Source organism: Paramisgurnus dabryanus, chromosome 16, assembly GCF_030506205.2.
Source record: "Paramisgurnus dabryanus chromosome 16, PD_genome_1.1, whole genome shotgun sequence".
Taxonomy (NCBI): Eukaryota; Metazoa; Chordata; class Actinopteri; order Cypriniformes; family Cobitidae; genus Paramisgurnus; species Paramisgurnus dabryanus.
Genome location: NC_133352.1, coordinates 36,304,286 through 36,331,525, shown reverse-complemented (window position 1 = coordinate 36,331,525; position 27,240 = coordinate 36,304,286). Strand labels below are relative to the sequence as shown.

The following is a 27,240-nucleotide window of genomic DNA, read 5'->3' as shown; positions in this document are numbered from 1 at the left end:
TCCTAAATTTAAAAGCAACAAGGCGGCAATACATCTGTCAGTAATGTTGCACAGATTTGGTGGCATTTGCATGAAAAATGGCAATGGTTGCTGATGTGTCACCTGGAGAAATGTGCCGAGCGAAGGTCTCGGCGAGTTAATTCAGTCCTTGCCCAAATTATTGCCCCTCGACCTTGAGTAGGTACACAGTCCTGTGAAGGTTAATGCAATAAAGAGGAAATTGATTTCGAGAGCCTCAATATCTGCAGAGGAGCGCCCTGCCACCAGTTCTGTGTACGTCCCTTTCTGCTCATGAATAAAGCATGCGTTTCCTAGAATCATGTCGCATATTTTGGAGCCACCTGTCTGTGCATGCTGTGGGCCAGTGCTTGAGTAGCCATAAACCGCACGCACAATTGCGCTACCCCATCTGGAACGAGTATCAGTGACTAATTCACGGGCACTCCTTCAGATTTGAATATTCCAGTATGGGATTGTGAAGTGAAATGGAGTCGCCCTTGATCTACAGTCACATCAACTCTGAATCCCAATCTGAGGAGGGAAATCAGATCTGAGTTTTATAAATGTACTTAAGCTTTTGTTGGTAGCTCTTTGTGGCGTTTTTAATTCTTGTGATGCTGTGCTTTATTATGTGCTCGTGGGAAGATCCTCTCTGAAAAACATTGAACCACAGACACTGAGTCGTAATGACTTTAGGGGAAAAGAGGAACACAAAATTCCATCTGTTGTGGGTTGGATTGTTGGGTTTAGCCTGAAGAGAGCAGCTTTGAATCCAGGTTGCGCCACTTGCCAACTGTGCCCCGCAGTCCCTCATGGGCACACAAAACTGGCAAATGGCTCGACCGGAGCGCTGCGGGGAGGGGGGCGACATGGGACGCAGGGACGGATGAGTCCAGAACGATTAAATGAACTGAAGTGGCAGTGACCCCTGGAAACTTGACCAAACATTACAGAAGTGGGTGGGAATTGTTGTTAGCTTAAACCATCTGTCTTTCTTTCTCTGTCCGTCTCACTTCTTTGATGTCTCTCATTTCTTCTTACATCTCTGTCTTCAAGCTAAGACTGAATGAAAGCATGTTGGAGGGGATCCTCTTTTAAATGAGATTAATCAATTGGAGGAGATTTGATGTCTTGGCCTAATAGCATCGTTCATGTTGGGCTGCCCTGAGCAGTTGGCTGCAAAATGACGTCTTGACGCCTATCATCCATAGTTCATAATACAATATAACAGAAGAGTAACTGTGAATGAAACTGTGTTTGTTTGTGTGTAATTTTTATATTTCAATGTTTTCCCTAGGGGTAAAGGACCACTCAAAAACACTTCAGACGTGATCAGTGCTGCAAAGAAGATTGCTGAAGCTGGCTCGAGAATGGACAAGCTGGGCCGTGCAATAGCAGATCAAGTAAGTTCAACATAGCTCCGTCACTGGCTGGTGAATACTAAACACATGCTCCATCACTGGCTCTTGTGTTATACTAAAGACATTGAATTCTTATAAGGGCCTACTGTAGCTAAGTTTCCATTGCATGTAGATTAAACACACTTGCAAAATCATGCCATCTACATTAACAGATGATATACGACTGAAACATAGTTTTTCTTATTTCATGAGAAGTCATTCCAAACATCACGTTGACTAATTCGTAAACCTAAAAACATATCACATCCACCACAATAGTCATTATTGTTAACTAAAGGAGACGAAAGAGTATTATACATTAACATAACATTGTTGGGAAGAAAAGCCAATTATACTTTGTGCGGCACCGTTTAGATGTTTCTTGGAGGTAATAGTACAAATATTTTAAATCAAGAGAGATGTAGGAGTGTTATTCAAATATTATTGACAATGAAAGCCTCTTATATGTGGTAGCAGACACATATTGAGGTGTTTCCTGGAGGTTTTAGTTCATACAGGGTTCCCACGGGTCCTTGAAATCCTTGAAAGTTTGTCAATCTGGTGCAAAAAATTCAAGGCCCTGGAAAATATACATATATATTTTTCATTTATAGTTTACATATACAGAGTTTTCTGGAAAAAAATCCATATTATTCTAGACTTTTGAAGCACACATGCTAAACTGTTAGCTTTAAATGCTTATATCATCTATGCGAATATGGCAGACCTGCCAACCTGTACGCATTTTGCGTAGCAGGTACTCATTTTGACCTCAAAGTACGGTGGTATGATTTGTCACTCTAAACTACGCAAAAACCTGATGACGCCCTTTGCCGCGCGAAGTACTCAAAAGAAGCAACAGAAAAAAGAAAAATATGTCCAATCAATCCACTGGGCTCATCCACCACATAGAAAGTGGGGATGATTGACAAGTCGTATGGCCAATCAGTAACAAGAGTGTGCTATCGATGGAATCACAAAATCCAGCGTGATCTCCTTCCTCCACCCGCAGTTTCTGACCATCTTTTTCAACGGAGAGTCAAGACGTCTGACCCGCTAAGGTAAACTGGTCAGGGTGGATGTGCAAATAATGAAATAATGCATTAGCTTAATCCTTTGAAGTCGACGGTCGCACGGGCTCCGTTTCATAACGTGCACGTGACCGCAAGATGCGTTAACATTACTTCTGATTTGTAAATGAGCATTATTTATAATTGAGCGCTTACGAAAAAGTACAATGATTTTACCATGGGGAGAGCATCCAGTTTTAGTCAAATAAAAACGGAAAGTTCACTCTCAGTGAAGGGAATCCACCTGACATCCGAGTGAAGCGGATTAAATGCGTTCTGAAATAACGCGCTCTTGATAATTGTCAATAAAATAAAACGTCATATACAAACCACATCAAATAAAGTTTTATAAATGGAGATTATCTCGTGTCTCGAGCGCCCACGTGATAGGTGCCTATGCCGTACTGTACTGCACTGTAAACAAAGCTACAATAAAAACCCTAACCCTAACACCGTCTTTGGCAATATTTTAGATAGCAATATACTTCCTGACTCCGCGTCACCCTGTTTTTGTCGTTAAGCCTCACCATTGGTTGAATTTGATATACACATTCAGATGCACTTACCCCTGGAGGCGTCCCCAAAGTGTCAATGCAGTGACGCAGCACAAGTTCCCTCAAAAGGGAACTGTAACAATGTATCTTAAAAGGTAACACAATGTAACCTTGCTCTCACTTGAAATGTGTCCCCAAATTTAGTCCTTGAATTTTAGGGTATTGGACCTGGAAAGTCCTTGAAAGGTCCTTGAATTTGAAGTAAACTAAGGTGTGGGAACCCTGTTTATACATATTCAAATAATAATTGTGACTTGCTTACATCAGGTGACCTGAAAATGTTAGAAACATTTTGAAATGATAATGAAGTCTGTGATTGTACAATCCATACTATAAGACTTCTGTGAATTTAATCCCCATAGTCCAACACTTTATTTTCATGGAAACGCTTTTATTTCTCAAGCTAAGCGACAGGTTCACAAGCTTTGTGAAAATAATATTGAAAAAATTTCAGTGAGCATCAAACCATGGCATGTGCTTAGTTTTTTCTCAGTAGAAAGGAATATTGTGAACTAGGGAAAGGGTTTTGCACAACAAAATCGTCGGCCATTACTCACCCCACCGTGAAGGCCTCGCCTCTCGGTTTGTCATTTAATTAAACTCACGCGTCTTGCTGCGCTAGCTGGCATGAAAATTACCAGGTGACATCTAAATGGCGCACTCAGGGTATGATTTTAAGATTCATAGAAAGACACTTGCATTATTTCTGTGCAATGCTAACAAACTAGCAGGAAGAACGTTGTGACCTTGTAAAGGTCTGGGTTGTGTTGCATTTGTTTTCAATGTTTTTTACCCATGTGCCGCAGTGCAGGATCCACAGTACGTGAAGATACGCTGCATTATCCTATTTGTGGCCGTTAATTAGCCATGCCAGTGAACATCTGCAGTATGCTTTCAAAAAGATTCCTTGAACATAATCTCGCATAATAAGCGGTCTTCGTGCGAACTGCAGCTTCACACTTTTGATATTTTATTTAGATCAGACTTTGATCCGGCAAGCCGCAGCTCCACTTTTCAAGTCGCTAGTAAAGCTACCTGTGCTGACCCAATTGGAGAGGAATACAAAATGTCCGGTTCAGAGACTGTAAGAGCTTTCATAGCCAGCCGCATCCAACGTTTTCTTTTATGTTGCTTATTCAGTGTGGTGAATACAATGATAATTCCCTGCAGAAAACAGATGGGTACTGCGCAGGTTCTTCACACAAACTCGCATGTTAAGTAAATTGCGGTTTCTTGTAGTAATCCCACCGTTGGTTTAGTAGTGGAATTGATTTGTATGTAGATTAATAATTGGGGGAATTGAATAGTCTGAAGTGCTACATGCATGAATAAGTAAAGTATGCATTGACTGTGTAAAAGGGGTCTGCTTGAGTGCTTTTAAATGTGTGCATCCCTCCCCCAAGTGAAACCTGCCCTGGGTTCATTCTGCCCTGACTGAGAATGAAGGAATTAAGGGCAGTAGGTGAAAGAAATTTAAAAGAGGTACGGAAAGCCCCGTGTGAGACCTGAATCTATTAAGTGTGATTCGTCTTTAATTAGCAGGGTAATTACCAGGTGGCAGCTTTTTTATATATATATTTATTCAGGACTATATTTAGACTGATCCTCAAACCTTCCTGCATAGGCGAGGGGAAAATGTACAAAGAGGCAGTGCCTCGTACTGAAGGATGAATCATCAGATTCAGAGGAGCCTGTAAAAGGATGGAAAGCAAATGATCATGACACTCATTTACCCAGTGTCTCTCTCTCTCTCTCGCTCTCTCTCTCTCTGTCTCTCTCTCTCTCTCTCTCTCTCACATACACTCTCGCGCACTCTCTCTCACTTGCACTCTCTCACGTAATCTCTCGCACACTCTCTCTCTCGCATACTCTCTCTATCTCGTGCATTCTCTCTCGCACGCACTCGGGCGCTCTCTCACTTGCGCACTCTCACACTCCCTTGCGTATTCTCTCTCGCACACTCACTTGCGCACACTTTCGCACTCGCACACTCACTCGCGCGCGCTCTCTCCCTTGCACACTCTCTCTTGCACACCTATCTATCTCTCTCTCTCTCTCTCTCTCAACTATCTCTCTATCTCTCTCTCTCTCTCTCTCTCTCTCTCTCTCTCTCTCTTCAAAAGAAAAATTGGGAGGGTTTGCTGGAGAAGGTGTCTGCCAAATTGTCGAAATGGAATTGGCTATTGCCACAATTGTCCTATAGAGGTAGAGTTCTGGTTGTTAATAATCTCGCTGCATCCATGTTGTGGCACAGGACTATTGCTATGGAGCCACCAGAAGAACTTATTCAAAAGATACAAAGGACATTGGTGAACTTTTTCTGGAACGGACAGCATTGGATCCGTGCAGCTGCCCTTTATCTTCCAATTCAGGAGGGTGGTCAAGGCTTGGTGGATGTGAGAAGTCGGATCCGGGCCTTTAGGATACAAGCTGTACAGAGACTCCTTTACAACCAAGAGGTCGTCTGGGCCAAAACAGCAAATGTCTTGTTGAAGAAGGCAGGAGGTCTTGGATTTGATAAACACTTGTTTTTAATAAAGTTGGAAGACGTAAGCCTGTCGGAGCTCCCACTTTTTTATAAGTCTATGATGCAAACATGGAAAGCTGTCTTCAAAGTGGAAAGAGACATGGATGATGTAGGACACTGGATTTCAGAAGAACCACTGTTTTTTAACCCATTGATCCAGACTAGATTGCTGTCTTCGGTCAGTGTAAGGAGATGTTTGTTGAAAAATGGTGTTCGGAAACTTGGACATCTTTTGGGTGAGCAGGGCTGGAAATCTGTCGAGACTCTTCAAGAGATGACGGGCTTCAATTCCATGCGTCTTGTTTCTAAGCTGAAGGAGGAAATATATCATGCATTACCAAGTGGTTTTAGGACCTGGATAGAACTGAGACAAACACAAGACAGGAGTGATGGTCAGTTTTTTCCAAAAATGAGAATTCTCCCGGCCATAAATGAGGAGGATGAAGGGGATTTTGTGGATTCCATATTGACTTTTAAGACTCCTGAATTGGATTATTTCGAGGATGTGAGTAAGAAAGCAATTTATTGCATCTTAGTTAAAATTACACATCGAGAATCCTTGAAGCATCAAAAAGCTTCTAGATGGACAGAACTGTTACAACCAGAACTTCTCGTGAGGGACAGGTGGCGCGCCCTGTATAAACCCCCTGTAGAGAAGCGGACTGCTGATCTGCAGTGGAGGATTATTCATGGGGCCATAGCTACAGACGGGCATGTGGCACACCTGAATCCAGCGGTAGTTGGGGTATGTAGTTTTTGTGGGAGGCAAGAAGATGTAGAACACTTGTTTTTAAGGTGTAATAGACTAAAAGATCTTTTTGAATTGCTTAAAGCTTGTTTTAGAGGGTTTGATGAAGATTTTTCTGATAAGGTGTTTATTGGGGGAGTGAAATACAAGGTTTCAATGAGAAGAAAAATGTGTCTACTAAATTATTTGATTGGAACAGCTAAACTAGCAATCTGGAAAACAAGAAAAAATAAAGGGTTACAGCTTGCAACAACTGAACCTGAGATGATGTTTAGATATTTGGTAGAGGGAAGATTGAAAATTGAGTTTGCTTATTATAAACTTACAAATAATGTGATGTGCTTTTGTGATGTCTGGTGTTTTAATGAGGTTTTATGTACAGTGTATGAGGACATTCTTGTTATCAATTTTTGAAATGTGTATGTTGATATTTTGCATTTGTTATTTATTTGTTTTCTTTTGGATTTTATTTTGGTTGGTTTTAATATTTCTATTTTTGAGGTGTAATGTAAATTTGATGTTAATATCATGAAGTAGGCTAATAAAGGGCGTGTTAAACCTCTCTCTCTCTCTCTCTCTCTCTCTCTCTCTCTCTCTCTCTTCCTCCTCTCTCTCTCTCTCTCTCTCTCTCTCTCTCTCTCTCCTCTCTCCTCTCTCTCCTCTCTCTCTCTCTCTTCTCTCTCCTCTCTCTCTCTCTCTCTCTCTCTCTCTCTCTCTCTCTCTCTAGCACACTCTCTCTCTCTCGCACACTCACTCTCTCTCGCACACTCACTCTCTCTCTCTCTCACTATCACTTGCGCACTCTCTCTCACTTGCACACTCTCTCACATACTCCCTCGCGTACTTTCTCTCGCACACTCACTCACTCTCTTGCGCACTCACTATCTCTCTCGCACACTCTCTGGCGCACTTTCACACTCTCTCTCTCGCACACTCACTCGCACGCTCTCTCTCACTTGCACTCTCTCTCGCACACTCTCTCGTGTACTCACTATCTCACGCACGCTTTCTATCTCTCGCTCACTCACTCACACTCTCTCTCTCTCTCTCTCTCTCTTGTCATATCAAAGGCCTGTCACAGAATACACAACAGTGGGCCCCAGCATCGCTCCCGTCTGCTTGTCTAGTTTGTCATGTCATTGAAATGTGCTTGTGTAAAGGCTGAGATTGCAGACAGACACTGTAAAACACAAGAGTGGGGTCTATAGTGGTCACATGACCAAAAATATTTAGTTAAACCTTGTTTGGAAACCTGGAACATGTAGGTGGTTTAAATTGTGACAGGAAAAGACATTTAAGAAGAGCATTGCATAAGTCGGCTATTACTTTGAGCCAGCAAAGAAACTGCAACATAAACGTCCCAGCTGGCTTGACTCTTAAACCTGTCTAATCAAAATAAGGATGTGACAAATGTACTCCTTGCTTTTTAAGGGCAACCAAAGATGCAGACAGGACAGAGGTACCCAAGCGAATGGTGCGCCTGAATAGAGGTCTTTTAAAAATCCATGGGTGGTTCATCTTATCTGTGAATCAGACTTTACCCTTCAGGTGTATAGAAACCATCTTGCCGTACAAGCGATTCATAACACCGTTGTACAGAGACACAGAGGGTTTGTTTCTTTTTAGGCTGCTGCCAGAAATGTTCGGTTGAATGGCTGTAACGGAGCTTGATTAAGGTTTAAAGGAAGATGCAGGATTTAGGTCATGGCCACACAAAGGTCTGCACTGCGGTTTATTAACAATTTATAGGCAGATACCTTAAGGGGGGCGTCTTATGAGGTTTTCATCTAATCAAATAACCCTGTGTAATTGAGATTTATAATGTAAATGTGTGAGCCACCCCACCATCCATAAATAAACACCCATGTTCATTACACGCACACATACATGAGGGCATTAAACAGGGTGGCAGGACTGCGGGTGGCAACGCACAAGCTTTAGTCTGGTGATGTATACCGACATACGTAGTGTACTTTTCCGATTTACATTCAATCAGGGAAGATTTATAGTGATCCAAAGGCTCCAGCCCAGGTTGGATTATTCCCAGCTCTTGCCCCTGGCTGCTTAACAGTGACAGGCCTGTAAATTTACCTCTACATTGGACGAGGAAAAAATCTAAGAGACCGCACTTATTCTCATCTTAGCCGTACCTTAGAGGACATCCACTAGTCTGAACTCTTTTGCTGTTATGTCCTAATGGCTGATTAGTTATTAATTTTCCAATGGCTTGTTGTGATTTTCCAATGTGAATTTGCATCCGCTATGTTAATTGGCATATTTACGAATCTGAATATAAATGTGACCAGTCCCGGCAGAATGAGTCCGAATGACCAAATCTTGACATTCTTTATTAAAACGACTTCATTGCAATGTATGATTTGTTGAAATCAAACAGGTGTAGCTCTGTCACTTTTTGTCGGACGTTGATTGAGTCAACAAACTTCATTTTGAGAGAAATATTTTTGAAGGTTCTAAAGCAAAATCGCTACATCCATACCTTAAAGGAAAACACCACAGTTTTTCAATATTTTACTATTTTCTTACCTAGATGAATTAATACATATCTATCTTTTTTCAATGCGTGCACTTTTAATCTTTGTACAGCTTTTCTTGAATGTGTTAGCATTTAGCCTAGCCCCATTCATTCCTATGGCTCCAAAAAAATTGTATTTTTTGCCACCATACTTACTCATGTAACTACTCATGTAACAGTCTTTAAATAGGGAAAAGATGGAAGTGTTTGGTGGATTAAAGTTCATTTTAGATGTTTAATGATTATTTAGAGCATTGAGATCGGGCTTAATGTACTTATTTTTATGAAAACCTTAATTTCCACCAAAATTGATATTTATACTTTTTGCTCAATATCAGAAGCACTGCCATATGCAGAATCTCAGAAACCTAACCTATTGGAGTTTTCTCTTTCAGTCTGCTATTTAAGTCTTGAAAGTTCAGTCTCCAAGCATGCCGGCGACCCGAGCTCAAGGCCAAATAAATAGTAGTGTGGCTGAAGAACAAAAAGTACTTGAAGGGCTCGGGCGTTTTCATCTCACTACAGATTCTGTTGCACCTGCACAGGCGTCATCCAGTACATCTGAGACCTGTTGAATTAAATCTTTTAGGTCTTTATTTCTCAGATCAGTTTTGAAATCAATATCAGCTTTGTCTGAAACCGAGTGAGTTTTCCTGGTTAGGATGCCTTTTTGGACTTCATAGTTTTGTTTTAAACTTTTCCAAAAATGTTTTCTGGTTAGGCACCTCATTTGATTTTAACAAGGCTTACTTCATGCTCAATGAAATGCACATCAAAGGTATCACACATTGGGTTGAAAAACTTATATTCCAAGTTGGAAACTTAAGGAATTAAAGGAAATTATTTGTAAAATGTCTGTAGTTTTTGCAAACTGCATCAAATACAAACATTAGCTTCCTCAACTTCTGACTCATTTTCATCCGTGTACCAAAATTCACATATATTCCTGTGTAATTTCTATGGAAAGTTTCCAAGATTCACACTGAAAGAGTTTTTAACCAGATAAAGAACTGGGTTATAGTTTCCACACAAGTAAAATGATATTATCAGACCTGCCAACCTGTACGCATTTTGCGTAGCAGGTACTCATTTTGACCTCAAAGTACGGTGGTACGATTTCTCACTCTAAACTATGCAAAAACCTGATGACGCCCTTTGCCGCGCGAAGTACTCAAAAGAAGCAACAGAAAAAAGAAAAATATGTCCAATCATAGCACTGGGCAAATGGCAAATTTAGTTAAACATGATTTTATTCACATTTATAATTATTTTTAAAGCAGATTATGGCAGGATGAGGAAAAAAGTGAGTGCAATGTGCAGCATGTTACCTTGAAAGTTACCAAGAGGTGTGTGTGCGTGCATGTGTTAAATGATATGTTAAAAACCCGTGTTCTGTCTTTTCGGCCAATGCTACTGTACTCAAAAAAATTTCCAAGGTTGGCAGGTCTGTGTTATGCTTTTTGAGTCCTGTTAATAACAGTTTGATAATGAATCGCTGTCTTCTGGCAGGTTTAATGTTGACTTGTGCCATGCTGTGGTGATTCAGTTATCAGAGATTCACATTAGTAACAATATGATCAGAAAACCTCAAACATCTTCATCATCAGGATCAAGTTTACGGTTTTCCTCTGATCAGGATCTGTAGTTCAGGACATTATTAAACTCAGACTGCATTGGCACTGGCAAATATTGGGAGTCCTCTTTGAGTAATTGGGCGGCGTAGAAGCAAGATCATCATTCTGTTTCAAATGGCACTTGATTGATCACCGTAGTCTGTGATGGCTTTATATTTAGACATTAAAAAAACACAAGCGCACCACCAGACCATTTAAACGCAATATAAAACACATTAGCCACATGAGGAGACGTTCTTTTCTCTGAGTGCATTAGACTTCTCCCTATTAAAGAAAATCAGATGAATCTTATCTCGGTAAAAAATGACTTTGATATTAACAGGTGCTTTTAAAATGAACCTTCCATTGCCTCGGGTACTTTGTCGTTTCCATTTTATACATCGACTGCTGATGTGTGGGCTAAATTTCGCTTCTGTACAAAGACATTTGTGCTATTCGCCTTAATATTGTGTTTGTAGTTTCTGGATATGTGCCAGGGTGTCTGTGTTGTTCCTCCAGCTGTGTATTTGAATGTGTCACTTGTAAATACAATCTTGAATGAGATCACACTTGAAGATGTGTTGAAAGATGAAGTTTGCAGTCTCACAGGACACAGTCATTGTGTTTCTCCACCTGCTTTATTCTCAAATACTCTCATCATCAGTTGTGTAAATGGAAAGCATGTGCATGTTTATATACCACAAACCATTAGTCACGATTAATCGCTTTGCTGCCCTAATTCTACCCATTGACTTCCATAGTAGGAAAACAAATATTAAAGAAGTATTTTGATAAATGATGAATTCCATTTGTGTTTGTTTTTCCTACTATGGAAGTGTCCTATTAGAAAACTGTATTAATTAAAAAATGTTGGTAACCTATCCCTTTAACTAGAAGATCTTGAAGATTAAACCATAGACACAGTGGCTCGTTGAATGGTTAAGACTTTCTGTGGTTTGGGACTGATATATAAACACTAGGTAATCATATCTCTCACCGAATACCTCTCATTGTCTAATCACCTCCATATGTCATCTGTTGTGTTCATTAGAGCTGGCTCTCAAGAGAAGTGCACACTATCAATATCTCCCTATCTCTTTAGTGTGCAAAAGCAAAGAGCCGTTGTGTTTATAATCAAGGTTTGTCTACATTAAAATGCTGCAGTATCAGTGAATAATGGAAACTGGCATTTTTCCTCCATGAAAGGTCAAAGTTCTTTCCATGCTGTTCTGCTACCTTCACCCATTTAGAGCCGAATTCAGCAGACTGGATGACATTTCCTCTGATGTGGCCTGACCTTCAGGATATTTTTAACGTTGAAGTGTGAAATCTGTTATTTTTCAACACCTGCATTCTTTGCCGCTCATCGGTCCTGACAGTGGAAATCCTCATATCTTCTTGGTGGTGGTGGTGGTGTTTTGTTTTGAACAGTTTTCTCAAGGATATTCAATGGTTTCACTCTCATATTAGAGGACAGAAGCAGGTTATTCACACACATTCACAGAGAGAGAAATTCATGAAAACAGAAATATGGTGAAACTATTACAATTCATATGTAAATGATGCTGCTTGCTTTACTATGGAAGGATCTTGTAAGAAGTAAAAGCCTTTTTGATGCAACAAAAACTTGAGAGCGAAAACAAAGATTAAGGTAACCACTTTTAGTTTCATAAAGCGTCTTGTATAGGTTTTGTATTACATACATGAGCCCGTCCTGATCAATTTATTGACTTTAGCTGTTTGTGAATAAATGGGTGAGATAATGATTCATTGACAGAATGCTCTTAGCACATATTATACGTTCATAAGCCATTCATAAACATTAAACGCTAATGTAATTTTTCAGCAAAGTCCTCTAAGTACACAGAAGAAGAATTGAAGGGACTGCAAATAGGGTTTTAAGTGTTTTATTCATCAAAATATTTTTTTATTTACTGATAAACGATAATAGCAGAGAGGGACAAAAAGTACTAGCTTACCAATGCGTTTCCACAATGAGTTTTCATTCACAACACTTGAACCAGCTGCAACGGAAAAGCAGATCAGTGATTACACAACGGCTACTGTAGTTGCAACACGCATTTGGAAAAGCGAGGTGCTAGAGAGCACTATTTCTTTGAATGCAAAATACAATTTCACCACTAGATGGGGGTAAATCCTACTTACTGTCCCTTTAATTTGTTAAATACCAATGAAATGACTAAAGTAGATTTGTGAAATGCCATTTCAAATACTGACTAATAAATGTTTAATTGTTTTAAAATTAAATGACTGAACCTTAACATAAGAGCCTTATATGCAGTAAGATGTGTTTAAGGCGAAAAGCATGTGGTTTTTTTTTTGTGGCAATCACAGTTTCATAATTTGCATCGCCCCGCGCCGTTGCCCGTTGATACCTGTTGTGATGCGAATGATGAAATTGGGTGGTTTTGCATCTGAGCTCCTCGTATACAAGCAGGGACTGATAGATGCGTTTGGCTGATTCTTCTGGGAACTATTATTATAAAATCATGTGTTCCCTTGTAAAGATAAATGCCATTTGTTATCCTCTCTGTCTTGGGCAGAAACAGCTTCTTTGATGTTTTTGCATCACATCATTTTTTTTTTTTTGAAGACCTTTTTATATTAACTCTTTCACCGCCAGCGTTTTTAAAAAAAGTTGCCAGCCAGCGTTTTTCATGATTTTCACCAAAGTTTAATGCCTTCCAGAAAATGTTCTTTAAATAAATAAACATACAATATACCAAATGAAAGAACAGACCCCTCCATTGATGTATTCAAATCTAGGTTAAAAACTCATCTCTATTCTCTAGCCTTTCTTGTTTTTTAAATTAGGATTTTTATTGGTTTTATCAGTGTTGTGTGCTTTGACATGGAAGACTTTAAATTTATTATGTTTTATATAATCATGTTTATTAGCTATGTGTTTTATTTTATTGTTTTAGTTACTTATTGTACAGCACTTTGGTCAGTTTTGCGCTGTGTGTAAATGTGCTTTATAAATTAAACTTTACTTACTTACTTACTTACTTACTTACAAACAAAAAAAAACGTTTCATCCTACCTTTAGTGGTTCTTTTGCAATCAGCTTTTGAATATGGGTAGGTTTTTGCAAAAACACCACATTTTGAGCAAAAAGCAAAAATAATTCCATATTTGTGACGGACTTTTCATAGAGATCCCATTCAGAGCGATCTTTAAAACAGACACGGACATGCAGCAGCTTGCCATAGGGCAATACTTCCGGTTTTAAAAAGTTGCGGAAGGGCGCCACCTGGTGGATAATAGCGGTATTGCGGAAAGACGGAAAATCTCGTCATTGGCGGGGAAGCATTTTCTCTTAATTGACGAGATATCTCGTCAATGGCGGGGAAAGAGTTAAGTGGCTTACAGTGCATTCAGTTTTTTTCATTTCTTTTATCAGTATGTCTGTTACATGACATTGCTAATGTTAATGCTAATGCAGTCGTCTACCAGTTGAGCCACAGGGACACTTTTTATGTACAAAATGTATTGTTGGCCTGCTCTCTTAAATGAGATGTCACATTTAATTGATTTTGTGTGGAGGTGGAGTTAAATGTGTAAGGTTAAGGAATGAACTGTACGTGTTTCCGAGGAAAAAGCCTCTCTCAGAAGTCATGGAGTGATGAATGAATGCAGAATCAGCATGTGGTTTGACCTGATAAGGGACTTACCGGACACCGCAGTAGTGCAGCTCTATTCCTGCACAGACAGAGCTGCACGCATGCAAGGACACACACAAAAAAACCTCATTAAGGGAATAAAGAGGGAAAGATGTGTAGATGGTGCATTCGAATGCGTCGTGGTCAGATCAGACTGGCTGCATTTCCTGTTGGACTTGGATGAATTCAGCAGCTGAACGTGCACAAGTGATGCTTTCAAAAGGGCCAATTGGAGCCGTCTATAACGGGAGTCAAGCCTCTTATTGGTATGCGTAACAGGTTTCATTTTAGCAGGGCTCTGTTCGGATTCACCACAACCCTCTCTCTCTCTTTCTCCGCCTCGTTCTGCTGTTTGTCTCTCTTCCTTTGCAGTGATCTCTCTCACTCGAGGGAAAGAAAGCAGCTTAGTGATTGATAAAAATTTGGTGCTTTATTAATGACTGCTGGAATAAAGGGTGAAACGGTAAAGCGCACGTGAGGCCGGGTTTTTAAATAAGGACCCTTCTGTTCCCCTGCTGGCTCTTTACGATGAAGCTACAGGGAGAGATGAGTTGTACCCACTGTACAGACTTTTTATCGGATCAACAAAGCGACCCCGGCAAGATGTAGGGGTGAGAAATAAAAATATCCCTTGTAGGCAGGAAGACTTTTGCTTTGTATATCGCTGGGAGTATAATCCCACCTCCAACCATTGGCACAAATGCTTTACAGTATCCTGCGGTTATAGCGGCAGCAAATACTTGAAGTGATACAGACACAGAATTTGAATTAGATATCGTCTCTTAAAGGGATAGTTCACCCAAAATCACAACTTCTTTGCTCAGCACTTATTTTGTTGCATGGCGATATCCCCATAATCTTGTGTTACGATAGTAGGGGTGTAATGAGTCCATACAGATCACCGCCCATGTTTTGACTCCCATGCGATTTGCGGATTAATGCGCAAACTTAAATAGGAAAACTTTATCATTTGTATGTGTTTCAAAGGTGTTTCAAAATATACATGTATAGATACAGGTCATTGAAAGTGCTTGAATCTATTTTATGCAAGAAGTTTTCTGGACAAAGAATTCATATTGTTCCCTTTGTATTGTAGGATATAATATCATAAAAATTCTAGACTTTTCAAGCACACATACTGAAATGTAAACATCTCGGGTTACGTATGTAATTGTTGTTCCCTGAGAAGGGAACGAGACGCTGCGTCTCTCTTGCCATACTTCCTGCGTCCCTGTTACGCCGTCTTTGGCAATATTTCAGATAGCGATATACTTCCTGGCACCCGCGTCACCCTGTCTTTGTCATTAAGCCTCACCATTGGTTGAATTTGATATACACATTCAGACGCACTTACCCCTGGAGACGTCCCCAAAGTGTCACCGCAGTGACGCAGCGCGAGTTCCCTCGAAAGGGAACTGCAACAATGTATCTTAAAAGGTAACACGATGTAACCTTGCTCTCACTTGAAATATGTCCCCACATTTAGTCCTTGAATTTGAGGGTATTGGACCTGGAAAGTCCTTGAAAGGTCATTGAATTTAAAGTTAACTAAGGTGTGGAAACCCTGTTGAATGCAAAATACAATTTCACTACTAGATGGGGGAAAATCCTACTTACTGTCCCTTTAAACGATATAACATGTCAACCAATAGATCATCCAGACGAGGTGGCATAAACAGTTTGTCTAAACAATGAAGACGATCATTATTTTTGTGTGTCTTTCTGTATTTGCATACTTCCCCTACAATTGAAAAGAGCCCAAATGTAAGAGCATGTCAGAACCTCTGCCAGTGTCCCAAAATAGTCGAACCCCAGTGGATTAAAATAAGCAAAGTGGACCGTGATCAGATGGCAGCGAATTCTCACACAGTGTCATGAAAGATGAAGACTCCTCATCATACTCTTCTTATTTCTCACACCTCCTTTTTCACGATGTGTCTTCATGTCATGCCCTCATCTCTCCCAGTCTCTCTCTCTGTCTCTCTCTGAAGTGGATACATAGACATGCTGATGAGTATTAATAAAGCGATGGTAAAGATGACCTGACCTACCCGGTGTATCTTTGATCTCAGGTTTGGCTCAAGGCTCATCTCCGCAGGCTTGGCTTCATGTTTTAATGTGTCATGAGTTACTGGCTTCATTAATGCTGAGAGCTCATTGGTGTAATATACTTACACAATCCCTTAAATTATATTTGAATTAAATATGTAAAGGTTGTAAATACAGAGCAGGATGAAGCCGTAAAGTGTTCCTGTCATCCTAAAGTCATTGTTTGAAGGCTCAGTTGTAAGGTATCGTAAACAGTCTTTAAATCTCCCTGCGTCTGCATAATCAAAGGATTTAATGAGCCTCTAGTTTCAATTCCCTCTGTCTACAGGCATCATTTCCTCATGAGTATGTTAATGAATATTTCAAGGTTTTCTTCCTCCGTGTTTGTACATTATAGCTAACTAAGCACAATTTTACTTGGCTGTATAACCAAAGTCTTAAAAATCATTTGCACTAGAATTTTAATTGGTGCATTTTGATTTACAGAGCAAATGTGTATGACATCTGTGAGCATCTTTATAGCCCCAAGCAATTTAAAGATGCATCCCAAATCTAGCTGTTGTTTCAAATATTGGAAATTTGACATCTGTACCAGATGCTTTATTTCAATAAGTTATCCCCATATAGTGTAAAGACACTGTCGGGAGGCTTACTTTGTGTCATTATGAGCAGACGCACTTAATGTTTTAAGTCGGTGATGTGAGCCCAGGCTATCGCTGTGTAAAGGATGTATTGTTTCTTTGGAGACTGAATTATGATGAGATATTAATATTGTTTGGTCAGTACTGATGCTGCTTTCTGTGCAAATGACTTTTGTAACCGCGCCAGTAATCCATTCAATCCCCAGCACATCACAGACGATAGTTTTGTTTTTCTGATAAATGTTTTGAGACTCCAGAGCCGTGAGCCTTTGGTGGCCTCGCTTCAGCTGTCATAATGGAGAATTGAATGAATTTGACTGCTACATGCAGTTGGACAGGTGAACATGGAGACGCTGGGGTATCCACAGGCAGAAGTCAAAGATTCTCAAAACAAGCAGATTGTTGAACATTTGTTTAGATATCAGGTTTCTAAACGCTGTCATTCACTACACATCAGCATCATTTCTTTCTTCTGTTTGTTTGTTTTCTCTCTGTAGTGTCCAGATTCAGCTTGCAAGCAGGATCTGTTGGCGTATCTGCAGCGTATCGCCCTGTACTGTCACCAGCTCAATATCTGCAGTAAAGTCAAAGCTGAAGTGCAGAATCTGGGAGGAGAGCTGGTTGTATCTGGGGTAAGTGCTGCTATGTTTTTAGTTTAATGCACATCCATTAACACATCTTGTTTATGAAAACAGATTAACAGTTTTAAATCAATTTGTTTAATTGTAGTTTAATAATTTTAATTACCTGACTTTATATATGATAAAGAGGTTTGTATTAAAATCTACACATTGAGATGGTATTGTTGTAGTCTGGGCACTTTGGCGAATCATCTCAAGGCTTTTTCCTTCCAAGGTTAATAACATCAACGTTTCATTTCAGTAGCTGATAATACATTTGTTTTGAATTTAGCTTGAAGTTGCATGTATGTTATGTCTAAAGAGGACATTTCACAAGACATACTTGATGTGCCCAGAGTACATATGTGAAGTTTTAGCGCAAAATATCCCACAGATAATTTATTGTAACATGTTTAAATTAACACTTTGTAGGTGTGAGCAAAAATGTGCTGTTTTTGTGTGTGTCCTTATAAATGCAAATGAGCTGATGAAAAGCAAACACTGATCACCATAATGGTGGTTTTTGAAATTGAAACTCAATTGTGGTGTCAATTATTTGCTTGCTCGCTCTCCCTTAAATGTCCCATTATCACAAGGGGAGCCAAAGTTCAATAACTTATTTATTTACATCCCTAAATCGCTTAAATAAATTGTGGAATCCTGGAGGGACTGATATTTAAAAAGGTCTTTTTCCATGTTTAAGTGCTATAATTGGGTCCCCAGTGCTTCTATCAACCTAGAAAATGTGTGAAAGATCAACCCAGTAACTTAGTTTTGGTAAACCATTCTCTGCAAGCATTTGAAAAAATATCTAATTGAAATCTGGCTCCCCTTGTGATGTCAGAACGGGATCTTATTATAAGAATACCACCCCTCAATCTGCACTATCCAACCACACCACTGCCATTTGGTGCAGACACAGAGAGAGAGAAAATAATTGACATCACAATTAAGTTTCAATCTCAACAAACCACAATTATGGTGATCAGTGTTTGCTTTACTACCCTCTCATTTGCATTTTAAAGGACACACCCAAAAACAGCACGTTTTGCTCACACTTACAAAGTGTCAATTTTAACATCGTATAATAAATTATCTGTGGGTATTTTGAGTTTAAACTTCACATATGTACTCTGAGGACACCAAAGATTTATTTCACATCTTTAAAAATGTCTTGTGCAGTGTCTCCTTTAAAAGTTTTAAAAGGACTGACCTACAGTAATGCACAATAATTCTGAGTTCAGTCCTCACACGCTGATAGGCGGCATGCACACATGTTTGCTAACACTGAAATGAAATGATAGCGCACAGATGACTTTCTTTTGTGTTCCCACAACTTAATTTAAGGACTACAAAACTTTAAAAAAAATTGAAATGCATTATAACATTTGCTTCACCTGGTGTTTTAATGAAAAACTTCAGAATTAAAGAAGATAATGTATTGATATGTGCTCAGGAGATTGTGAGCAACTCAATTGTGGTGTCCAGAGATTTTTTTGTGCATTAGTAAAATAAAGCCAGAAATGTTCACCAAGTTGTCTACTCTGTATCAAGACTGTTTTAATGAAATATGAAAAATTAAATTAAAAATTATGCAGAATTGAAAAATAACGCAACATTTTGTTGATTTTGATTTGCGTTTCACAATTGCGGAATCGTGAAAAACCGGAGCGACTGAAATAAAACATTGATCCCTGAACGAGCTGCATCTAAAGGGCCTTTTCTTTAAATTTGCAGGTGGACAGCGCCATGTCTCTGATTCAGGCGGCCAAGAATCTGATGAATGCTGTGGTGTCCACTGTCAAAGCCTCATATGTGGCGTCCACCAAGTACCAGAAGAGCCAAGGAATGCAGAATCTCAACATGCCCGCCATCTCCTGGAAGATGAAAGCTCCCGAGAAGAAACCTCTGGTCAAGCGTGAGAAGCAAGATGATGGACAGCCCAACAAAGTGAAGCGTTCCTCACAAAAGAAGCACGTCAACCCCGTGCAGGCTCTCAGCGAGTTCAAAGCTATGGATAGTATTTAAGCAGCCCTTGATTATCTTTATAATAGTGTAGATGGTTACAATCAGATCTAGTGAGTATATAAAGTAATAAACGCATTCCTGAACCCCTAAGGTCACAAACCTGCCTTTATCCGTACACACAGTGGTTTATGCCGAGTGCATTAAGGTCTACATAGCAATCCTTATATTTTCTATATGAATGCATTCTGCTCAATCTTTACACATTTGAGTTTAAAGCCTCACTCATTTCTGTGATGTACCTTCTGAAGACCCTTTTGCTAGATATATGACTCTTATGTATTTTTAAGTGAATTTTACAAGATGACTTTATATTTCATACTTTCCACGCCTATGCAAGCTTTGACTGTAACACATGCAATATTGGGTGGTTTGGGTTTAAATATGTGAAAGAGAACCGGGCGTTTAGAATTTAGTCTCAAGACCAAAGTCATTGTATTTGCTGTGCCTAATAAACCTTCAGATAACTTTTCTTTTAGCCTTTGATTAACAACAGTAGCGTTTTTGTGAATCTTTATAGATGTTTTTTATCTGGAATAAAATCTCATTTTGCCGAAATTGCCGTATGTTGATAAGTTTTGTTTATGAGAGGAGAAATGGATGCTCAGTCAATGGAGTCTCCTTAATCCTCCCAGTAATCTCAAAGTTCAGTCGGGGAAAAGATGGAGATCCCCAGTGAGTTAAAATCTCACGGCGTGTAAGCCTCTGTTCTCCTCTCTCTCTCTCTCTCTCTCTCTCTCCATGACACTGATTAAATAAATCAACACATCTCTTATTGGAAGAAAGAAGTGCTTGAAGAGGAAGAGAAATCTTAGGGTAAATGGGTGTGGATGGGTTGGGCCAGAAGTCTGCACACTGCCAAGCACCATCAAGAATAAATGAGTTCAGCTAACCCGAACAACACCCTGAATGAGCTTCCAAATCACAGCAATCAATATTCCACATAACACCGCCCGCCATCATCGTCTTAGCTCATGATTTTATCAGCCTGTCTATTGCAGTAGGTGAGAGAGAAAGAAAGAGAGATATTTTTGGGCACTTTGTGTATCGTTTCTCTTGAGATAAATTGATTCTTAATTGCGAACGATGCACGACGCCTGAAATGGAGTTGCTGTGAAGTTGACTGGTCAAAAAGGATAACGCTTTAGGCATTAGTCCGAGCAGTGGGTGGTAAAGTGATGCTTTCTCAACATGCATATGCATCACTATCATGTGTGACGCTTTGATGTAGCCGAACGCCACTTCCAGTCTGATCCCAGCTCAAACACTTTTACTTGTTTTCTGCATTATAAACCAGTGGTGTATTAGATTACATGACCAGTGACATGTTTTTGATTGTTTTGTTTTTACTCGGTTGTCTCAGGCTTCTACTATTTTAGTGCTGGTTTGGGATGATTATTAAGATTTTATTTAGTTTTTCAGTACTTTACTACAGTTTGGTGTTTCTGTACTTTTATTTTTTGGTGTGGAGTTAATGCTTTTGGAGTAAACTTTACTGATTGCTGTTGTACACATTTGTGTGTTTTGTTAAAATAAAAATCTATAAAGTTATGTTTATTCAGTTTATATTAGGGCTGTCAGTCCATTCAAATGTTGGCTTTTCATGTTTTTATTACTCTAATCAACATGGGTTTGGACAAATATGGAAACTTTATGCAAATTATTTTTTATTATTAGTGAAAGATTTTGCAAATAATAGTCAAAAGATTTTAAGGTTCAAAAACAAAATCACAGCATCCATACCTTAAAATCGCTGGAAAAAACAGATTTAGCACACACAGTCTAAAACAATCATTTTTTCAACAACTTTTTTTCCTTTTATTGGTTGATTGACATTGACACAGACAGTTTTAAGATTTATTGTAATGCGGATCTAAAATAATCTTACACATCAGATCCTAACAGTTAATCTACACATTCACTTAAGATGTAACACATATCTGCACAAATTCTTGTCAAAACAGATATTTTAAAACTGTAGTTCTGTGCATATGTGTGTGTATATATCTGGGTCTGTGTGCTTCAGATCTGTCGGTCAGCACAAGAAAGATCGTTTTTTAACGATCGCTTTTAAACAGAAATTAATCGCATGTTAATAAAAATTAGTGTCGTTAAAATGAATTGGCATTCATTTTGACAGCCCTGGGGCCTCATTTATCAACAGTGCGTAGAAAATGTTCTATATTTGTACCTACGAATGAAATTTAGAATGTGCCTAAGTACAAAAAAATCGGGATTTATCAAACGTGCGCACAGGGTTCGTACGCACATCAGTAAGTAATCCTTGATGATAAATCCCACTTGTTCTTAAGCACCATGCTCGTGCACGTTCATGGTCATTTGCATTCCGAAACGCCTCCTATGAACCATATATGGTGACAACACCTCCCGTTATAAGTCACGTGGTTGTGCTTTTTCCCTCATCGCAATAATGGCAAAGAGAGCGAAAAAGAGGAACTTTACAGACACAGAAATTGAGTTACTGGTGGATGAGGTTATAACACATCTTTTTGGTTCACTTAGTACGGGAGGAATGACTAACAAAAGAAAACAAATCTGCATGGGAACATGTTACCAGTGAGTTTAATTCCGTTGGGTATGAGAACACTTCTAGAAATAAAAAAGTGGTTTGACATTAAATTATCAGCCAAAAAAAAAAAACCGCGTCACAGCACACCGACGTGAAATCTGTAGGAGGACAGACAATGACAGAACTTGGACAGCCGCATAACCAGCATCATCGGCGCGATCTTTGAAAACGCGCTCCCGGCGGAATGGATTATTTGCCAAGTCTTTCAATAATGCAAGACTGTGTCAAGCATTTGACGGAGCTTTCTTACGTTAGACACTTATTTCATGAATTAACTTCAACACTGATTTGCAGTTACTTTAGTAACCATTTTTAACACCTTGGGGTGGATAATAAATAGGCAAAGTGTTCTTTTAACGCTGGGGATGGACGGTCCTGTGTAGTATCGCTATTCTACCACTAGATGCTCTGCGTACGCATACTCCGAGGTGTGCGTATATTTACACACATTTCTACGTATAAGTGCAATTTGATAAATTCCACACTTTGCGTAAAACTGTTCCTACGCACACTTTACGCACACTTCTGTGCGTACGAACGCTTGATAAATGAGGCCCCTGGTCTATATACTGTGTGTGTGTATATATATATATAATCAAACATAATAGTTTTGCCTATAATGCCATTTGAATGTGAAGATAGCCGGCTCAAAACAGAACAGAATGTTTATTTCTCTTTTTTTGGAGCGCTTTGCAGTAAATTTTCTCATTTTGATCATCCGACAAAGCTTTAGTAAACATTTCTATTTTTCCTCTGATGTAACATCCTCATTAAAAATGAATGATTCAGTTGGTTCTCTGATGATGTATATACTCCGCTATTTTGCACCCTTTGGCAAACTGAACCCACTCTGCTTACAAATACAATGCAGTGAAATGGGTTCATATTTCTAACATAACTAAGACTTGGTTTGAACAACAATATGTTAAAGCTTTGTGAACTGATTGATGATAACTGTTATCACAGCTGAAGGCGGTCTTTATCCAAAGACATCCACTGTACCCAGTCACAGGTTATCAAACACTTCCAAAATCAATCTTTGTAGAATATTTCATCTAATTGACACACCTGTGAGAGCATCTGGGTTTCATAGCAAGTAAAACATTTTTCTTTAAGTTGATACTTGTAAGTTGTCCCCTGTTTTATGCAGACAATGCCTTTTTCAATCCTAATTCTATTTTTTTTGTATTGCTTCATCATGGCACATGCATAAGAGAGAGAGATCGGCTCCTTGTTTGCTTTAACCATCAAACTTTACATCTTGTGAGTCATGTGAGGAATTTAACACGTGGTCACTTTATGTCAAAGCGTTTTTCTGATGTTGAACGTACCGAGGTCAACCATGAGTGAGGATTTACATGCATCATGAAAAACAAAATAAAAATCTCCTTTGTGGATCACATTTGTGTTGCCAAGTGTAAATGGAGTATTAAAGTGACGTATTTGCCAATGTATGATAACCCAATAACCAGGGGCGAAAATCTCATCTAAATGTTGGGGGGGACAATAAACATAAAATTTTTCAAGAACAATTTTTGAAGGGGACACCAATAATACAGGCAAAATTGTACTTGCAAGGAAATGGGTACAGATAGAAAACGTTTCTCTTTCTCTATGAACGGACGCAAATTTAATTTTAATACATATGAATGCAGAGGTGAAAAGAGTAATACAATTTTCTACTTAAGTAATAGAAAGTTACTTTAATAATATGTTACTTAAGTAAAAGTAAAGTTACTTTAATAATATTTTACTTAAGTAAAAGTAAAGTTACTGGTCTAAAAATCTACTCAAGTAAAAAGTCATTTTAATTTTAAGAGTTACTTTTTTACAGCGGGGAGAGGTTTCTAGTATAGTTCACAAAGGAAGGATATATACATCTCAAACTATGTTTTTAATTGTAAACATCTCTACAATTAAAGTGCAATAACAAATGTTAATAAAATAAAAAGCTTTTTATAACTAAGAAACATTTATGGAATTATTTAATGATTTTTACAGGTGAGTTATGCACTTTTGAAGCAAAAATAATATGAGGTCAGCAGCTAGTAAATACAATCATTATATGAAGGTTGTAATTGATGTATTGCTGGTAACATACATTGTTATTAAACTATATACATAAATGAACATATAATGAGATGAGTGCCATGGCTATACACTATACATCCTTTACACGTTTATTAGCTCCCAGACCTGTGTACCTGATGTCTTTCAATCTATCTCTCTCGCGCTCTCTCTCTCTCTGCAATGTCTAATGATCTGCGCATTCTCGAGGACGTTCTCAAGTTGTTTGACTTGACGCGAAGCTGCTAGACCTCGGAAGATAATGCGCATGTATTAAAAATGCATCGTGCAAATTAGCGGTTAAACACGGTCGGCAATTCTCAAACTCCGTACTCAAGAGCATGAACCCTACCTGAATGAAACAATCGCTTTGCGTCAATGGCCAGGGGTTTCTTTCGTAAGAATTGAATTGAGGGTCTGCATTAGCCTGCGCCTGTCTCGTCCCTCTCCATGGTTCTTTTTGCGCGTTCCCCCGCCCATCAATCAATCATCCGACCGTGGCGCGTCTTTATCACCTTACTTTTTTATTTATTTTTACTCAGTAACGGATATGATTTAAAATGTAGCGAAGTAACCAACAATACTTTAAACATACTTAAGTAAAAGTAAAGTACAGATTTTAAAAACTACTCAAAGTAAAAGTACACAAAAAACTCAGTTACAGCAAGGTGAGTAAATGTAATTTGTTACTTTCAGCTCTGCCTCACCTCTGCATGAATGCATAAAAATGTTTTCTTGATCGTTTATCTGCTTCTGTTCTCAGAAAACGAAATATGTTCATGTTTATATGTCAAAATAGTCCAGTTTTAAAACATATGAGGATAAACTGATAAGTGATGGGAAACGTTGTATTGTATATAGCTTATTAACGCGTCGGCTCCGTACACTTCTCTACCACCGGAATGTGTGGTGGTGAGGTAAAAGGGGCGTGGGCAGTGGACCAAACCACTGTGAGGCAAGGGAGGGGGAATCCAAATATTTAAAACGTTTTTTTGTTGTTGCTCCGTTTGCATTTGTATTGTTTCACTTCTTACACAACTAGTTTAAGTATTATAAATCATTAAATTATTTTCAATACACATATTCTAATGATAATTTAGGGGGGACAACCCTCAGATAGGGGGGGTCCTGTCCCCCCCGACCCCCCCGGGATTTCCGCCCATGCCAATAACCCATATTTGATGACCTCTGCATTTAACCAATTCAGTAACTAATGAGCACATGTAATGCATACATTACACTGTAAAAAATGCAGCATGAACGTGAAAACAGCATCGATTAAACTTATTCTAAAACTACTGAAAGGGAACAAATGTGTTTCCCAAAAATGGTGGGTCTTGAGATTACCTGTTGGGTTGACAGAGTAGATTTCAAGCAAGATTTATCAAGTAGACCTATGCAGGGGAAACAGTGAATAAAACATCCTTATCTTAATTTTTTAGTACTTAGATCATGTATATTGCCAAATAACGCAAGGTTCCTTCCTTGTGTCAAAAAGAATAAATAATAGACTTTCAAAAATGTGTTTTAATTGAGTAAACATCATATTTATATGAAACTGTCCAATAAGCTGATGAGTTTTGCATCAAGTAGATTTGTGTTCCTCTTGCAATAGATGATGAATATAATTTTAGACTATTCATTGATGATTCATTGTTACATCTATTACTTAGATTTTGAAGAATTTCGATTTCCTTTTAGAGGCCGTTTGGATCAAGTCGTGCTCAAGTTCATTTTAAATCTAGACACGTCTGAAATTAAACTCAAGTTCACTGGTGAGTGCTTTGAAAAGCAGAAGAAAATATTGTGCATAATATGAAGTGCTGACAGCAACCTTCAACCCAGTGGCATGACAACACAAAAAAAAACAGACCGGCCCACCGGGAATTCTCAGTCCTCCTTGTGGCCAATCCGGCCCTGGCGTCAAGTTTTGAACTGTGATCAATTGACATAACTTAGAAAAACAAGTAGAAATTGTTTAACTTATGGTACTTTTACTTAAATATGTTGATTTGACAAAAATGCTGCATTTTTTTACAGTGTAAACTCTAAAAACAAACGGTGCAAAGAGGTGAATTACTAAATCACAAGTACTGAATGTTCTTCACAATATATCTTTTCTTCAACTCATAGACTTCTGGATAGGTAATGATGATCTTTCTCTCTGTATTACTCATACTGTCTATGGTTGACCTTTCCCTTCATACTTTATGCTTTTCAAATATACATTGCGGAGTAGGAAAAGTGCAGTACTACTGAGATGAGATGAGCATTTACACATAACGTCTGCCTAACATGAAACTTTTAAAGAGAAATGTAAACTTGTCATGAGAATCTGTCTCTGTATTGTACTGTACGAATAATTCATGAACAGGATTGTATGGATTTTGTCTTGAGATTGTGCTGCTAATATTTTAAGTAGTAGTCAATTTCAGGAAGATTTTAACATCTTTAATCTGCAAAATTTTACTTCAGCTTAACCATTCATTGACAAAGTTCTGTAGGAATTCATAGCAAAAAAGATTTTTTATTTAGTATATAGAAAATACAGTTACTTAAGAAGCAAACTGACCTGAGGTATTGAGTTTGTTTCTCTAAATAAAATGATCAAAAAATAAAAACTCACTCATGCAGTGGGAAAATCAACACAAATGAAGTTTTACCTCTTTATGAACTACTTTTGTCCTATACTCTGTTGGCAGATATTTTCCCTCGATGTTCTTGATCTATTTTTGTAGTGCAGCATCCAATGAATTTGTGTTTTTTGACTGTGTTTCACTAAAATGGCTACATCTGTCAAGGCTTTACCCTTCTGTGGTTTGATTGACCTGAACTCTTGATTCCTCTCAGTCTTTTAAATAACAGGTACCCTGAAATATCTTCTACCCGTGTGGAAGGTCATCTGGGCTTTCACTCATGCCGTTTGATGCAGAAATACCCATCCAGTTTTATCTCGTGTGCTTCATTTGGAAATCTAGCTAAGGTCAACGTACCTGCTGCTGGGTGGTTGAGGTTATTCTTGACAGGTGAGTTTTCTGGGGCTGAAGTATTTTTCTCTGATGGGTCTCGAATCTCTGAGCTTATTTTTATCTCTCGGCGGGCTAACTTTCTGTCAGACCA

General features: G+C 38.7%; 1 protein-coding gene across 1 annotated transcript in view; it reads left to right on the top strand.

The window, feature by feature from the left end:
- ctnna1 (catenin (cadherin-associated protein), alpha 1) overlaps positions 1 to 21,014 on the top strand; it is a 126,253-nt gene extending 105,239 nt beyond the window's left edge. The window contains exons 16-18 of the mRNA XM_065274932.2: positions 1,298 to 1,403; positions 17,316 to 17,450; positions 19,176 to 21,014. Coding sequence (XP_065131004.2) covers positions 1,298 to 1,403; positions 17,316 to 17,450; positions 19,176 to 19,466 — 532 coding nt within the window. The 3' untranslated portion in view covers positions 19,467 to 21,014. The remainder of the gene's footprint in view (positions 1 to 1,297; positions 1,404 to 17,315; positions 17,451 to 19,175) is intronic.
- Positions 21,015 to 27,240: the final 6,226 nt, after the last annotated feature.